We start from the raw sequence: 16,240 nt of genomic DNA, 5'->3' as shown, positions 1-16,240 counted from the left end.
CACTCAATACATGGAAGGTCAGCTCAACTGGACTGGACTGGACCAAAAGCAAAGAAGCTTCTGGGATAAAATGAATGCTTCAAAGGTCAGCGGAGCAAGGGCGGGGGTTTGGGGACCATGGTTTAAGGGGACTTCTAAGTCAATTGGCAAAATAATTCTATTATGAAAACATTCTGCATCCCACTTTGAAACGTGGCGTCTGGGGTCTTAAATGCTAACAAGCGGCCATCTAAGATGCATCAATTGGTCTCAACCCACCTGGAGCAAAGGAGAATGAAGAACACCAAGGTCACACGACAACTAAGAGCCCAAGAGACAGAAAGGGCCACATGAACCAGAGACCTACATCATCCTGAGACCAGAAGAACTAGTTGGTGCCTGGCCACAATCGATGACTGCCCTGACAGGGAGCACAACAGAGAACCCCTGAGGGAGCAGGAGATCAGTGGGATGCAGACCCCAAATTTGCATAAAAAGACCAGACTTAATGGTCTGACTGAGACTAGAGAAATCCTGGCGGCCATGGTCCCCAGACCTTCTGTTGGCACAGGACAGGAACCATCCCCGAAGACAACTCATCAGATATGAAAGGAACTGGACAGTGGGTGGGAGAGAGATGCTGATGAAGAGTGAGCTAATTATATCAGGTGGACACTTGAGATTGTGTTGGCATCTCCTGTCTGGAGGGGGGATGAGAGGATAGAGAGAGTGGGAAGCTGGCAAAATTGTCACGAAAGGAGAGACTGGAAGGGCTGACTCATTAGGGGGAGAGCAAGTGGGAGTACGGAGTAAGATGTATATAAACTTATATGTGACAGACTGACTTGATTTGTAAATGTTCACTTGAAGCTCAATAAAAGTTAATAAAAAAAAAAAAAAAAAAGACCATACTTAATGGTCTGGATGTGACTAGAGGAATCCCAGTGGTCATGGTCCCCAAACCTTCTGTTGGCACAGGACAGGAACCATCCCCGAAGACAATTCATCAGACATGAAAGGGCCTGGACAGTGGGTGGGAGAGAGATGCTGATGAAGAGTGAGCTAATAATATCAGGTGGACACTTGAGACTGTGTTGGCATCTTCTGTCTGGAGGGGGGATGGGAGGATAGAGAGAGTTGGAGGCTGCCAAAGTTTTCACGAAAGGAGAGACTGGAAGGGCTGACTCATTAGGGGGAGAGCAAGAGGGAGTAAGGAGTAAGATGTATATTAACTTATATGTGACAGACAGACTTGATTTGTAAACGTTCACTTGAAGCTCAATAAAAGTTAATAAAAAAAAAAAAAACACAAATTAAATATCCTTGGCAACAGTAAAAGACTTAAGCTCATTAACAATCTTCAAATAATTTATAATTAGGATTATTAAAAATAATTCTGAACAGGGGCATGAATATGCAAAGCTCTTTTTCGTTCCCTTAATCCAGCCATTTCCAAAGAAGGCAGCTCTTTTTACATATGAGCAAAACACCAGAGGGCCATAGGGTTGGGTGAGGGGGTGACTCTCAGAAATAAGCAGGATGGATATTTAATGATTGATGTTTTCAACTCTTTGGAGTTCCTCCCCCACCACCCTCCATTTTTCCGGGGTGGGTGTGGGAAATAAATAAATAAATAAACATTAAAAAAAAAAAAAAAAACCATCTCAGTTAGTGGCACTAGTGTGTAATGGTCCAGGGTATGCACTGTGAAGCCAAACTTTTGGGATGCAATCCCAGCATTGCCACTTAAAATCTCTACCATCTCACTCAATTCGTTGACCTTCTCTGTGCTTGAGTTTCATCACTTGTAAAATTGAGATAACTGAATCTACTTCATGGAACTGTTTGGAGGTTTTAGTGAGTTAATATACATAAAGCATTTAGAACAATGCCTGACATATAGTAACATTATATAAGCATTGACTCTTATTACATAGAAGCCCTGGTGGTACAGTGGTTAAGCCATCAGCTGCTAACCAAAAGGTCAGCAGTTCGAATCCAGGAGCCCCTCCTTGGAAATCCTATGGGGCAGTTCTATTCTGTCCTATAGGGTCGCTATGAGTCAAAATCAACTTGATGGCAATGGATTTGGGTTTTCTGTTTTTTTAACATTTTTTCAGATCAACAAACACTAAAATTCTACCGACGTTATGTGTGAGTCTGATATTTTTAAAGAAAGGAAATGAAACATCATCTTCTCTAAACATCATGGAAAACCCTACCACGAACTATTAGAGCACATTTCAAGTCGACAGAATTTTCACATTATGAAATAATAAATAATTGGCTTTAATATTTTGTAATGGAAACATACTTGGTTGGCTGAGAAACCAGAGCATCCTTATGAAGGTGGTAACATGGATACACGTTGAAGGTACCAGGCTCCATAGATACCCCTTCTACCGACGAAAAATCCTTTTCAACTAAACCAAACATTTCCATCATCTTAAATCCTAAGAAACAAAAAAGTAGAGAAGAAGAATATACTTGCACTTTAGGACTTTAAATTTCAAGTTTACTCTATTAAAGATAAAAGAAAAAAAAACTGGACCAAAAAATGGGATTTATTTAATATATTTGCATTTGAAAAAATTGTGATAATGCATACCTGCAATATCAATGCCATCTTTGTGCACTAGTGGGCAGGCTGGAAAACAAAACAATACAAAAAGCCAACTTAGGTATACTTCCAAACATATCCGTCCTCCATTCTGAGAACAGGAAGCTAATATAATTTTTCCAGAAGTCTGTTATCTAGGGAACCCAAACCAGAGGTAGCTATGGTTTTCTGTGGTTTCCCCAGATTTAAATGCTCTAACTGTCCCTATTAGGAAGCAAAGGGCTGCCACTTCCTTCTCCTCTCCTGGACCCACTAAAATCAATGATGGTCACTTAAGAGTGACTTTGGGAGAAATTTCACTTTTAATGTGTTACCCTGGTAGGTGGTCTTAATACAGTTTTGAAAGCTACTTGTTAGAGCTGTTTAAGTACAGTTGCTTTGAAACAGAGTCACCCTATTAGGCAAAGTTTTTATCAACACAAAACTCCATAAAGTGCATGTTGGGGGTGCTGTGTAATTTTCATAAGCTCAAAACCATAACAATTAATGTGCATATAATAAACTGCTCTGCAAGTCAATATTCCTTTCTCAGATCAAGATATGACTCGTTATTTGACCGGTGCTAAACATTTCAGCCTGTAAGCAATATAATTACAAATTTCAAAGAACTAACTTGCTGAGGCAGTTTCACAGACGAAAGTAATCAACTCGTCTTCAATTTTCTTAAAGGCGTCAAAGTCATCCACAAAGAAGACATGGCGGGCACTGGGCTTACTGCCAATGCTAACCAACTCTGAGTAATCTGCATCCGCCACACCAACTGCAAAAATGCTGTAGCCTGTAGCAGAAGGAAACAGATGTCTGATTACCTGCAATTACACCAAATACATATAATGCAATATAAGTCAAGTCCAAATGTTTAAAATACATTTCCTTAGGGGGATTTGATGGGAGTGGAAATTTCTTTATAGTTGACCAAAATTCTGCTTGTACATATTTCATTATATGGTAATTATTCCATCATCCCCTAAAGCAATTTTCCATTTTAAATAAACTCAAGAAGACTAATGTCCCAGTTAGTGCTTGAGACAACATAATTGCCATTTGAATAACATTTTTATTTTTGCATGTGTTAATAGTTATTTTAAGATTTATGGGATAAAGTGGAGCTGAAATAGAGAAACTGAGTTTATCTCAGTATTTTTTCCCCTCCAGGAGTAGAAACTGAGATGGTAGTAGGCTTGGCAACCTTAGGTGGGTCACAATTCAATGCCTGGCAAATACCTATTAAACTGCTATTTGCCACACATATTTTATAGAATTTAATCTTCATGATGGATCTATGAGAATCTCCACTTTACACATGAAGAGGCTGAAGAGTTTCTGTGATTTAGGTTCTCTCCCTGGCCCTTTATAATGGTGCTTTTAAAAGTATAGCACTTAATTAGTATAGTTTCTTACATAGAGCATTCTGCGAGTAACGTAAGTATTGGAGGAAACACAGTGAAATGACAGATTTGCAAACTGGAAGATATGTTAAAAATCACATTATTCAGTTAATATTAAAAATGATTATGTAGCTTGTGATTATATAGCTTATGTAGCTTGTAAATTTGGACTTAGAAAACAACAAGGCTAACATTGCTGGTAGCCTCTGTCGTTTATATACGTAAAACTTACCATCAGATTGCATCTCCCTGGAAATTTTGTTCACATCGTCTTGTGACCTCCCATCAGTTATAACCACTATCACCTTTGGGATGCCTCTCCTTGTTCCTGACTCTGCAGTAAATAAGGTATCTCGAACATGCTTAATGGCTCTTCCTGAAACAAAAAAGTCAACAGCTCAATTTTACTCCCTCCCATTTTTTTTTTTTTTTTTGCTGGGAAGGGGAGGGTGGGAACAAGAGCCTTAATCAGTAAAAAATCTAAAAAAAAAACAAAATTAAAATGCCTCAGAAAAAGGCATTTCAGTAATTACTAGCAACCCACCACCCACATTGGGACTTAATCTGGGTCTTGGTTTTTTTGTTTCGGTCTTACCCGTTTTTGTATTTCCTCCCTTGTATGAAATACGTTTAATGCCATCAAGAAGAGACTCTTTGGTTTTGTAAGCGTTTAGTTTAAATTCTGTTCTGGGGTCATCAGTGAACTGAACCATTGCTACCTGGAAAGAAAAAGTGCATTAGTTTTTATATGGGTAGCCTCTCACTGGGCAGAGAGCACAAAGTAACAGCAAGGTATCACCTACAATTTTAACGGCAATGTATTTTCTTTTCTTACTTAACCCAGTCTACAAGTTCATTGGTTTAAAATTTCACACAAATTACATTCAAATTTGAGCACAATGTATAGCATTTTTTCTACACTCAGGAAATAGTTTATTTTAAAACCCCCCTGAGACTTTTGCCATCTCTTTTGACAGATGAAAAAAAATGGTAGTCTAGTCCTTATAACTTGACAAAGGTCAGAGAATCACAATTGGGCTTCACTTAAAGTATGGTTAGAGAACAGATATATTATGGGAACAACGAGGCAGTACGTGTACATTAAAACAAAAAAAACCAAAGCCACTGCTGTTGAGTCAATTCCGACTCATAGCGACCCTAGAAGACAGGGTAGAACTGTCCCAGAGTTTCCAAGGAGCACCTTGGTGGATTTGAATTGCCAACCTTTTGGTTAGCAGCCGTAGCACTTAACCACTATGCCGCCAGGGCTTCCAAATTTAGGATTCCAAAAACTCATTGATTTAGGCTTTTTTTCATGACAACACTAAATCAACTACTTTCCAGCAAGACCAGTTTTCTGTAAGTCTTAAATTGGCCATGAAAGAATCCAAAACCATTGTTTTGAATTGGTGTTTTCCATCATAAAGAGGCCATCCAGGGGTGTGGCATCAAGCCTCCTTAATGACAATAATGAAATAATAATAATAGCAGCTATCAATGAAGCAAATCTCTGAAGTGATTACTATTATTTTACCCAATTTACGGATGAGTAAACTGAGGAACACAACAACAAGAAACCTACCCAAGGTCACAAGGCTAGTCACTAGCAGAGCCAACAGCTGAAGCCAGGTGTATCTTACTACAAAATCTTTGTCTTAATCACTATACTACAATGCTTCCTGGCTTAATAGTCTACAATTGGTTTTTATTTCTGTAGAACTTTAGGGTCATTTATTTTATTTTTTGTTTTTCAGAACTATGATGGTGGGAGCAAATACAGCATCTTCAGGGTGTTTTCTTTGATTATGTAAGCCTTCAAGGTCTATTTCAGATGTCACTGTCTTTAGGAAACCTCCTCTGATCCCTCCATTCGGAAGAAATTTCTCCCTTCCAAAATGCCCTGACACTTTATTTTTCTCTTGTGGACCGCCTTACCTCCAAATTTTTTTCAGTTTTTTTCTCCAAATATATTCCAGAGCTGTTCATTTGAGTGCACTGCATGCTATCACCCTAGTCCAGGCCACCATCATCTCTCTGCTGGGCCATGACAGCAGCCTCCTAACTGATCTCTCCTCTTCTATCCTTATTCCTAGTAATCTATTAATACCCATGCTCCATGAAGCAGTCAGAACAATGTTTTTAGAAAAGCAAATCATGCATTCTCACAGACACCCCCTACATTTAGGATGACACCCTAACTCCTTCAATGGTCCATAAGACCCGAGATGATCAGGCATTTGAGTACTTCTCTCAACTCTGCTCTCACCCCCCACTTTCTCACCCACTACACTTGGGGTATAAGTATTGTTTTCTGAACTCATCAAATGCATTCTCATCTTAGGTCCTTTGTACTTTCTATTTTCTCTGTCAGGACATCCTACATAAGATCTTCTCTGCATTATTACCATCTCATTGCAAAAGACACCTCCTCAGAGAGACCTTCACTGAACATGCAATTTAAAATAACCTACATCCTCAGTGACTCTCAATCAGGTTACTCTGCTTCCCAGATATCCCCATCTTATGAAATTATTTGCTTGCTCATTTTGTCTGTTTCCCTCCCTTTTTATCCCCCCACCTTTAAGAATGTCAGTTCCATGAAACCAAGGAAATCATCATATTCATGGCTACATCCCCTCTGCCCAGTGTGGAGTCTGGTCATAATAAATCCTAAATAAATATTTGTTGAATAAAAAAATTAGGTTCACGTGCTACTTGAACTATAGTAATTTGTGACCATGACCTCTCTCCATTTCAAGATTTTAATAACCTAGAGGGCAGGTAAAATACTGTATTCTTAAAAAAGACACTCTCATTGGCATATAAAAGAAACATACCATGACATGGTCACATACACTCTCTTCATCTGCAGACAGCTGCTACCAAACCCAAACTGGTCTATCCCCTCATTTGGGGTTAGAGCTACCATTATAATTCTTTACCCATATCCCTAACAAAGAGCCTTAATAAGGGCTTGAGAAATAAATAAATCAATTAAACGAATAAGTAAATAAATAATTTTACATGCAGAAAATGAATGAATGAATGCTCTCTTAGCCTTACTTGAGTTCCATCGGCACCGATCTTGTCCAGGGCTCCAACAGTGTTATAGAGAAAGTTAATGATCTTATTGAAATTATCATCTCCAATACTCCAGGATCCATCCACCATAAACACCAGGTCTGCTTTGGCGGCTTTACATACTGAAGACCAAGAGTCAATTAAGGGTCAGAGATGAAGGGACAATATAGCAGTGAATAAGCCAATAAAGAATCTCAGGGGGTGGTTTCCCTTTGTTAATAAAAGCTCTTTCCCAAAAAGGGAAGGTACAAATATGTTAAGGTTCATATTCTAAGCTCTGGTTCATGACACTTTCTGACCACCATTTCTGTCCTATACCCAAGGTTGCTATTCATGAGTAAGAACCTTCAATTGGCCATGGGAAAGGAGAAAGAAAAAAATCTGCAAATCTCGGTCCCAAAGAACAGAAATGGAGGAGAGTATGTGATCAAAGGTATTTAGAGAGAGAAGCATCAGCAAACCTTTTCTAGTCCAATTAAAACATTCTCTACTGATTGGAAGGAAGGTCAAGCTATCACTCTGTGTGCCCTGCTCTCCTCTTACTGAGTTAGAAAATTAAGTTCAAAGAGGTTCAAGCTCAGAAGAAAGGCATGTGACCCAAGGGAAGCAGATTAATCTACAACTTGATATGCACTTGGGCTGAGGCCATGAGCAATCTTGAACTCCAGCCTTGCCCAGTAATTCTGCCTATGCCCTTCTGTTACCTACTGATACATGGTCAAGAATGGTACCTCAAGAAATCGATCATCAGTAGTCATTACTCATATCAACACAAACAAAGAAACAAAAACACACCACTAAAAACCTACTCCACTGAAAGCATTTCTTAAAGTCTTGTTTTGGTATCACGTCCTGTTTCAGATTATCTATGCCTCTCTTCTTCTTCATTAGCAAAGATCATTGTGGTTGTTTTACGATGTAGCAAACAATTTACTCTTCAATAATTTACATCTTTTCATCTTAGGCCAGTTGCACAAAAATATTCTATGAGATAATGTGCCTTTCTCCTTTCTTTGAAAACCAAAGAAAACACAACTTGGTTTTTATTTTATTAAGTTTGCTTCATTCCCTTAAAGTTATTTATAATGTAAAATAAACCATCTTCAAGTGAGGTAATACTCTAGGGACAACAAGGATCTGGTGAGCTGGTATCTTGAGTTCTGGGATTTATAAAATTTTACAAATTTATGGTTTAAATTTAAAATTGAAAAAGATCACAAGGTCTGCTAATTATAAGCTTATAAAAGAAAACCTAGTTCTTGGTTTCCAAGGAAAGATGAAATCACGATTGGGTTTCACCTTCGAAATGAGAGCAAAATCTATTTTAAAATATACTCAAAATAAAAAATTTACTTAATAATCAAAGAAAAAGAAGAAAATACATCAAGATACATGAAGGAATTACTTCTGGGATATGAAATTATGAGTGTTTTTAATTTGCTTCTTTGTACTTTCCTCTATACATTTCAATGTTAATATAATATTCAGTACTACTTTAATAATAAAAATTTATAGGCTTTTTTATTATATACACTCAGGATAAACGGAGTTAAAACAAACAAGGGATTCAAGTTGTGGAAGCCCCATTGTCTAAAACCATCATGATGAAAACTTCACGACCAATGTTTCTGCTTTGTCACACCTTACTCCCATAGGCCCTTCCAAATTTTTACGTCTTCCCAGAGGTTTCATGAATGTTTGCTGAATGATATCCATGCTCACATATAAACAAAAATATTCTGACATCAAAGTGTTCTGTAATATCAACATCAGAAAACCTAATGAGTAAATTTGCCAATTAGGATTCTGCTTTCAGTTCCATTCAATAGCAAAAATCATCAAAGATATTGAGGCTAGAGAAGGCTATATATGTATATGAAAGAAGAGTTTGGCATTCCAGGTATAACGAACATCAGTAAAAAATTCAGGACAGCCTAAACATGTATAGGCAAGCCTGAATCGTACAATGTTACTGTAACATAGGACAGTCTGGGAAATGATCATGGAGCCCTGGTCGCACAGTGGTTAAGAGCTTTGCTGCTAACCAAAACAGGTCAGCAGTACAGATCCACCAGCCACTCCTTGAAAACCCTATGGAGCAGTTCTACACTGTCCTATCAGGTTGCCATGAGTTGGAATTGACTCGATGGCAATGGTTTTTTTGGTTGGGAAATGATGAAACGAAGAAGGTTTACCACTGAAGACTTTGCATGTTAGGATAAGAGGGATGTTGAGCCTTATTAGAGTTGCCCATTTTCTCTTTTTTTTTCCCCTTGATTCTTCCATTCTCTGCAGGATCTGACTCTACTGACTTGAGACTCCTGTATGGCAGGAACAACTTATTTTTTGTTGTACCCCTGATATGTAACAGGCACTTAAAAAAGCATGACGAATGGACCAACTCTTCCAATACAACCTTCTAACAGCTTGTCCTACCTTTATACCTTTATCTTCTCCTCCCTCAAATTCACCCTCCACACGCTACCAAAATTATCATTCTGAAACATAGATTTCACCAAGTCATGCTCCCTTCTTACAAGTTTTCATGGCATAAAGGATAAAACTCCAACTTCTTGCTTTGGCACACAAAACCATAAGTCTATCCTCATCCTTTTCTCTGTAAACTCTTATGGTTGCCCAAACACATTAAGTGCTTAGATCACTCTATGATAGTGCATACTATTCATCCCATTATTTATCTGTAAAACTCATTCTTCAGAAAAATGTAGATCAAATTCTTCCTCCTCTTTTATGAACAATTAGACTGCAGCAGCATCTGGTCTCGTTTCTGGGTTATCATGTATTTGTACACTCTCCACTTTATAGTTTATGGCCTTAACTGGTAAGTATTTCTCTTGTAATACTAAGAGTAAGCAGAGAGCAACAGCCATTAGTATTATTGCATTCTGAGTGCCTAGCATAAGGGCTTTGAGAATGAATAGTAAAGCTAATAAAGCGTTTTTCATTAATAGATTGAAAAAAAAATGATCAGTGCCGTGTTGGGAGGTTTGTTAGAAAGTTACCACAATTTCTCAGATAAGTGGTGATGAGGAACAGGTGTGATGAAGACAGACTGATACTGAAAGAAGCATTTCAGAAGTAAACTAGGAAATCATTACCCTTATCTATAGAATTATAAACTGGAATCTCATTCACAAATCAGCTAACTAGTCTTCCCTGGTGAACATCTACTTCTCTGATGATGTCAATGAAACAAATATAAATCAGTTCTTTTAGAAAATCTACTTTCTGTATAGAGAATCTATTCTTAAATGAATTATTTTTAGCAATCACATCAGGGTTTGATAAGCATTCTTACTAAGAAGAACAACAGGTAGTACAATAAAAATCTTTTATTAATACCTTGGTTTTTAAATGAGCAAAAACTAAAACCAACAGGAATCCTCAATCTAAAATTGCATCATTACTGCATCATTCTTTTACCTTCTTTTGCTGGCGGAATTGTCGGAGGGAAAGTCGGTGGTTGAGTAGGAAGTGGTTCTATAAAGAGGGAAAAAGAACATCAATTAGCCTCCTTATCTGTGGGGACTAAAGGGAGGTCATGAGGCAGTAATTCCTCTAGGGAATCAATGATTTTGACATTGTCCTCTTTGACACTCAACGAGATAGACTGACATAGTGGCTGCAACAATGGGCTCAAATGTAGCAATGATTTTGAGGATGGCACAGGACCGGGCAGTGTTTCTCCTTCCGTTGTACATAGGGTCACTATGAGTCAGAATTGACTTGATGGCATGTAACAACAACAACAATCTCTTTGAGAATTGAGCAGTGGTTGAAAGCTAGGGTTGTTAACCAAAAGGTCAGCAGTTCGAATCCACCAGTCACTCCTTGAAAACCCTATGGCGTAGTTCTACTCTGTTCCCTAGGGTCACTATGAGTTGGATATGACTTGACAGCAATGGGTTTGGTACATGTGTGTATATATGTATATGTACATATACGTGTGTATGTGTGTATATATATATATATCAACCACAGTCTATGAAAAATTGGCTCCATCCCTTCCTGCATCCTCAGACTGAAGGCTTGCTATGCCATGTTGCCACAATTCAGCTTACCCAGCAGGAGTAAATGCAATCAACCTGTCAGCTACAAAGTGGTTTTAATGTTGATTTAAGGCAGGAATCCTGCCAACCTATTTCAGATTTAGTCTCCGGCTGGTTTCACACATACGGTAAACTTCATTTCCAGTCTGCCTAACTAAGGGTCAGCCATCAATCCTTGTCCAATAGTACTCCCCCCCCACCACCCTGCATCCCCCAGGATGACAATGAAATTTGATCCATTCCCTGTTCTGGTTAGACTATATCTGGAAAATGTCTTTCAGTTCTGATGATCACATGGAAAGACTGGCAGGCTAGAGTCTAAGATCAGGTCAACCTGGTTGATGAGAGATGAGAAATGCAGGTGCTGTGCAAAGGTGTGGTTTGGTTAAAGGACCTGGGGAGGTTTAATCCAGCGCAGTATTTCTTATACTAACTCACATGGCAAAGCACCAGGAAGTTATGGAGTCATTAAGTAAATACTGTAAAATGTTATTTTATAATCTATTTATATTCCTATCTGCCACTAAAAGTTTTGTGAAAAACTGAGAACTTTTTTCTGATCTCTTTTCCCAGAAAATTTGGAAAAAAACTTCCATTCTTTAGTCTTACTGCACAATAAATTTCCAGAGCGTAGATTAATAACGAATTGCAGCACCAGCAAAAAGATATTTAAGGGCCACCCTAGAAGGCCGAACTAGGACCAGTGCATGAAATTAAAGGGGGTACATTTCAGTTTAATACACAGGAAAACCTCCCACAAATCATGGCCAGTCTCAGAGGAGATGTTCACCCTTGGGAGACAGTAAACACCAGAGAGCTGGAAGGATTTGAGCTCAGGAAGACTGACCACTTGCTGAGAATGCTCTAAAAAGAATGCCTTCATTGGCAGGGACGATGGAAGAGATGAATTTTAAGGTCTCTTCCAGCTCTAAGATACAATAAAACAAAATTATTTGAATAAAACAATTCAGTATTTAAACAAATGAGGTAACTCTACATTACTGATATGAAAAACTCTCCAAGAGTAGTTAACTAAGAGTAATTATTATAATAGTAATTATTAATTATACAGAATAACAAGGTATCACCCCATTTATGAAATATATATCTCACATATATGGAAATATGCAAATAGAGGTATATTTGCATATTTCAGACATTTTTTGAAAGACTACAAACGCATTATTTCTGGAAAGGAAGAATGGGAAGAGAGGAGGGTTAACATCCCACTTCATACCCTTCTGTTGTATTATTTTATTTTTAAGCCAATTTTTGAAGCTAAATAGTTTCAAAAGTAGGAAAAATTTGAAAAATGCTAGTACCAAAACACATGCAGAACTATCCTGAAAGCACCATAAAACACTTCACAAGCTTGATTTATTTATTTTAAAATCTTTGGAAGCAATGGTCATCTTTATGACTGTGCATCTTCTTTAGAGTGGAAAATTGAGGCAAGCCTCAAGTTTGCACAATAAATCAAGAATCAAATTAATGAGGGGCTATGTAACCAGATCAATATGTTTGAGGAGAACATCTGATCAAAGAATCTCTTGGGAAAGAGGAGCCACAATGAACTGGCGACACACGTATGTTTATATTCTCTACGTGGCATACAGATGGTCCTTGTCTTCAAGTGTGTGAGGGGCTGTCACATAGGAAAGGGATCAGTCTTGATCTGCACTGCTTCAGAAGGCTGGACTATAGCCCATGGGTGGAAGCTACAAGAAGACAGATGTCCCCAACATATGGAAAACATTTCTATCAAAGAGAGCTGTCCAAATCAGAATGGACTGTCCTGGGTTGGTGGTTAACAGGATGGGGTTAGGCACAGAAGGAAATTGAAGCAGGGAACATTAAAGTGTGATAGAAAACTTGAAAACACATGCACTATAAAAGAGACAACAGATTGGTACCATGAGGGTACATGGGTCCTGTGTGGCCAGATCTTCTGAATTTTCAAATAAATACTTTGAAACTTAAAAAAAAAAAAAAAACAGTATGACTCAGAGAAAACATGTTTGGTGATGAGATAGAGCCCCATAACCATCAATGTGTGACTTCCAAGAAGATAATAATAGTGATGACAAAAAGTACTTCTTCAGTGAGACATAGGTTGGAAAGCACTTTAACAGGTACTCTGTTATTGGATCTTTACCGTCACCCCTGGAAATAAGAGTAGGTATTTCATTTTACAGATGAGCAAAAAGAAACTCAAGAGTTGTTGAATTGCTGAAGGCCACAATGCTAGTAAGGGGCAGAATAAGAATCCCAACCTAGAGTGTTTGATGCTAAATCTTGTGTGCTACCGGATCCTTATTCAAAAATACATGATCCTATATCCATAAAATAAGAAGCCCTGGTGGCACAGTGGTTAAGGGCTTGGCTGCTTACAGAAAGGTCAGCGATTTGAACCCCTCAGCTGCTCTGTGGAAGATGTGGCAGTCTGCTTCCTTAAAGATTACAGCCTTGGAAACACTATGGGGCAGTTCTACTCTGTCCTACAGGGTCACTACGAGTCAGGATTGACTCAGTGGCAGTGGGTTTGGGTTGTTTTTTTTTTTTTTGATACCCATAAAGTGGAGTTTTAGCCAGCAATACAAAGGAACAAACTACTTGTACATTCTACAACATGGATGAACCTCAGAAACATGCTAAGTGAAAGACGCCAGACGCAAAAGACCACATATTATATGATTCCAGGTATGTGCAACGTCCAGAAAAGACAAATGTATAAAGAAAGAAAGTAGATTGCCTGGGGCTAGGGGTAGGGACAGGGATTGACTGCTGTGAACAGGCAGGAAAAATCTCTTTGGAGTCATGGAAATGTTCTAAAAGGGGATTGGAGTGATGGTTGCACAGCTTAAATTTACTAAAAATCATTAAATTATGAAACAAAGAGAGATAAATTTTGTGGCATGCAAATTATACCTCCATAAAATTATAGCTCAAAAACACAGGGGTGATAAGACATACTATCTCAGGGTTATGAAATAACATCTTTATATTAGAAAAAAAACTAACGATTCAATTTGTCATACTTTCAGCAGCTGTTTTTAAGGATCACACATGGAGGATGATTTTTTCCTGCACATGCCAAAGAGGCTGAAAAACCTCTGCTGAGCCGGTAGAGCTCTCCAAGGTCACACACCTGACAGTGGGGCTACCAAGGAAGTCAGCTGTCCACCATCTATTCAGACTCAAATCCTCAGGGATTTCAAGTTAAGTTCAAGTTCATTAATTCAAACCATTTTAATGCTTGTGGCCTTCAGGTCAGGAAAATTTGATTAAAAGCCATTCCAAGAAGTTGACACCACCTATGCTCTTCAGAACATGTACAAAGTGCTCTGTTTCCCGTCTGTAAGCTGCTTTTCCCTTCCATGCATCAGATCTGCGGTCAACTTCGGAAAAGTGCGAGAGCCTCTTAAACAGGGAATAACTGTTGGCTTGGTGAGTTGACACATTTTGGCTCCATTCCCACCCTCATGGCTGTGGTAATACACCATTGTTTTAATGTCAGGACCCAGTCCTTAAACTCTACTTCACACCCCACATACCACAAATGTTCCTTATGGATAGGGGTCACAATGTAAGCCATTGTTTCGAGTGCCTTGCCATTACATGGCCTTATGGTCCCCTGTGAGACATACATGGAGAATGGAAAAAACCATACTAATGACATCAGTGGGCCACATGCAGTGAATTCGGGTGCTGAATAAGAGAAGCAAAACTTGTATTACGTATATTTCTGGGTAACATTAGCTAATATTTTTCTGTGGGATAAAGCTTTTGAACCAAACGGGATGCCTAAAATGCTGCTTGTTCATGTACATGGGAACCAGAAGAGTGCACACTTGACTTACGTGTTTTTTCCATTATGCTCACACTAGGTCCCTCAAGCTCCTGGAGCTTTGTGTAAACACTGATTTTATACTCTGAATCAGGCTGAAGTCCATAGAAGCAATGCCTGGTTGTCCCTCCACCCACAATGGATTCTTGCTTTTTCCGGTCTGCAATAAAAACAAATCCAAACATACATATGTGAAGCTGAACAATAACAGTCATCAGCAGATGATTGGCTTCTAAAATGCTTAATATGCGTCATCCAAATCAGATAACTCCAGAATAAATTATACTTGTTTGAGATAATGAATCTGTTCCTATAGAGTTAAAATATCCAATGTTTTTTCAAATGAAAATCACATTTTAAATGTACAACAAAGAAATTTATTATTAAAAGACACATGAGGTCAACCCTCTACTGAATGGAGAATTATGAATGTATATAGTTATGTGTATACACCCTAATTGAACTGTTGTACAAGTGTGGACGTCAGTATATTATTTCTTAAAAATCAAAACTCCCTTTTATTCAACATGAATCTACAAAACTCTGCCAATTACACATTGGCATTAAAGGCTACATTCATTTGGACCTGTACAACTTAATATAACCCTACAGGAAGTTAAGGTAGATGCCCGTCTAGGCAGCAGTCTAAAGATGAGGGGTACAGTTAGGAATTGCAGGGCTCGAGGCATTCTTCAAGCTTTGTGGACTAGGAGATGGGCTTTTAGGGTCTCAGAAACCTCATCCATGGACCCGCGCTATTTTGAAAGCTACCAAAAATGCAGCCCTGGGGCACCTAGGGAAACGTCATACTGCCCAGTTTCTAACTCTTAGCCTTCATTTTTCACTGACACCCATGATTGCTTTCAATCGCAAAGAAGATTCCTAGGGAGTCCAAGGGAGGATCTCCAAACTCCCTAGACCCACTTTAGAACTCCTTTTCTACTATTCTTTTAAAAACCATAATTGCTGATAAGGCTAAGAGATAGCATTTTGCTTTCAGCAGTCATCATTTCTTTAAAATACACCTTGAAATATGAAACACAGAGAAATATATGCTTACATAAGTAAATTCACTTATGTTATTTTCATTTGAAAGAGAGAAGTGGTTTAGCCACTATCTTAGACCCAGTCAAGATGAGGAAGTAGGACATGGTGCTAAGAGGCACAGGGCCATCTACATTGTAGAGCACAATCTCCAGACTCCTAGTTCCAAGGTTCTTTTTGTTCTACCAAGGAGCCAGGTCATACACAGCCT

At 38.5% G+C, this 16,240-nt stretch overlaps 1 protein-coding gene across 2 annotated transcripts in view; it reads right to left on the bottom strand.

Moving 5' to 3' along the window:
• The window catches only part of COL14A1 (collagen type XIV alpha 1 chain), a 224,322-nt gene that overhangs the window by 81,088 nt on the left and 126,994 nt on the right, over window positions 1–16,240 (bottom strand). For both annotated transcript variants that reach the window (XM_064268015.1, XM_064268016.1), the window contains exons 24-31: window positions 14,999–15,145; window positions 10,513–10,569; window positions 7,051–7,190; window positions 4,583–4,706; window positions 4,220–4,363; window positions 3,213–3,377; window positions 2,588–2,626; window positions 2,294–2,432 (exon numbers count right to left, since the gene is read on the bottom strand). In XM_064268015.1, the coding sequence (XP_064124085.1) occupies window positions 2,294–2,432; window positions 2,588–2,626; window positions 3,213–3,377; window positions 4,220–4,363; window positions 4,583–4,706; window positions 7,051–7,190; window positions 10,513–10,569; window positions 14,999–15,145 (955 nt within the window). The remainder of the gene's footprint in view (window positions 1–2,293; window positions 2,433–2,587; window positions 2,627–3,212; window positions 3,378–4,219; window positions 4,364–4,582; window positions 4,707–7,050; window positions 7,191–10,512; window positions 10,570–14,998; window positions 15,146–16,240) is intronic.

This window comes from Loxodonta africana, chromosome 14 (assembly GCF_030014295.1).
Source record: "Loxodonta africana isolate mLoxAfr1 chromosome 14, mLoxAfr1.hap2, whole genome shotgun sequence".
Taxonomy (NCBI): Eukaryota; Metazoa; Chordata; class Mammalia; order Proboscidea; family Elephantidae; genus Loxodonta; species Loxodonta africana.
The sequence above is the reverse complement of the archived record's forward strand: the minus strand, read 5'-3'. Positions and strand labels throughout refer to the sequence as shown.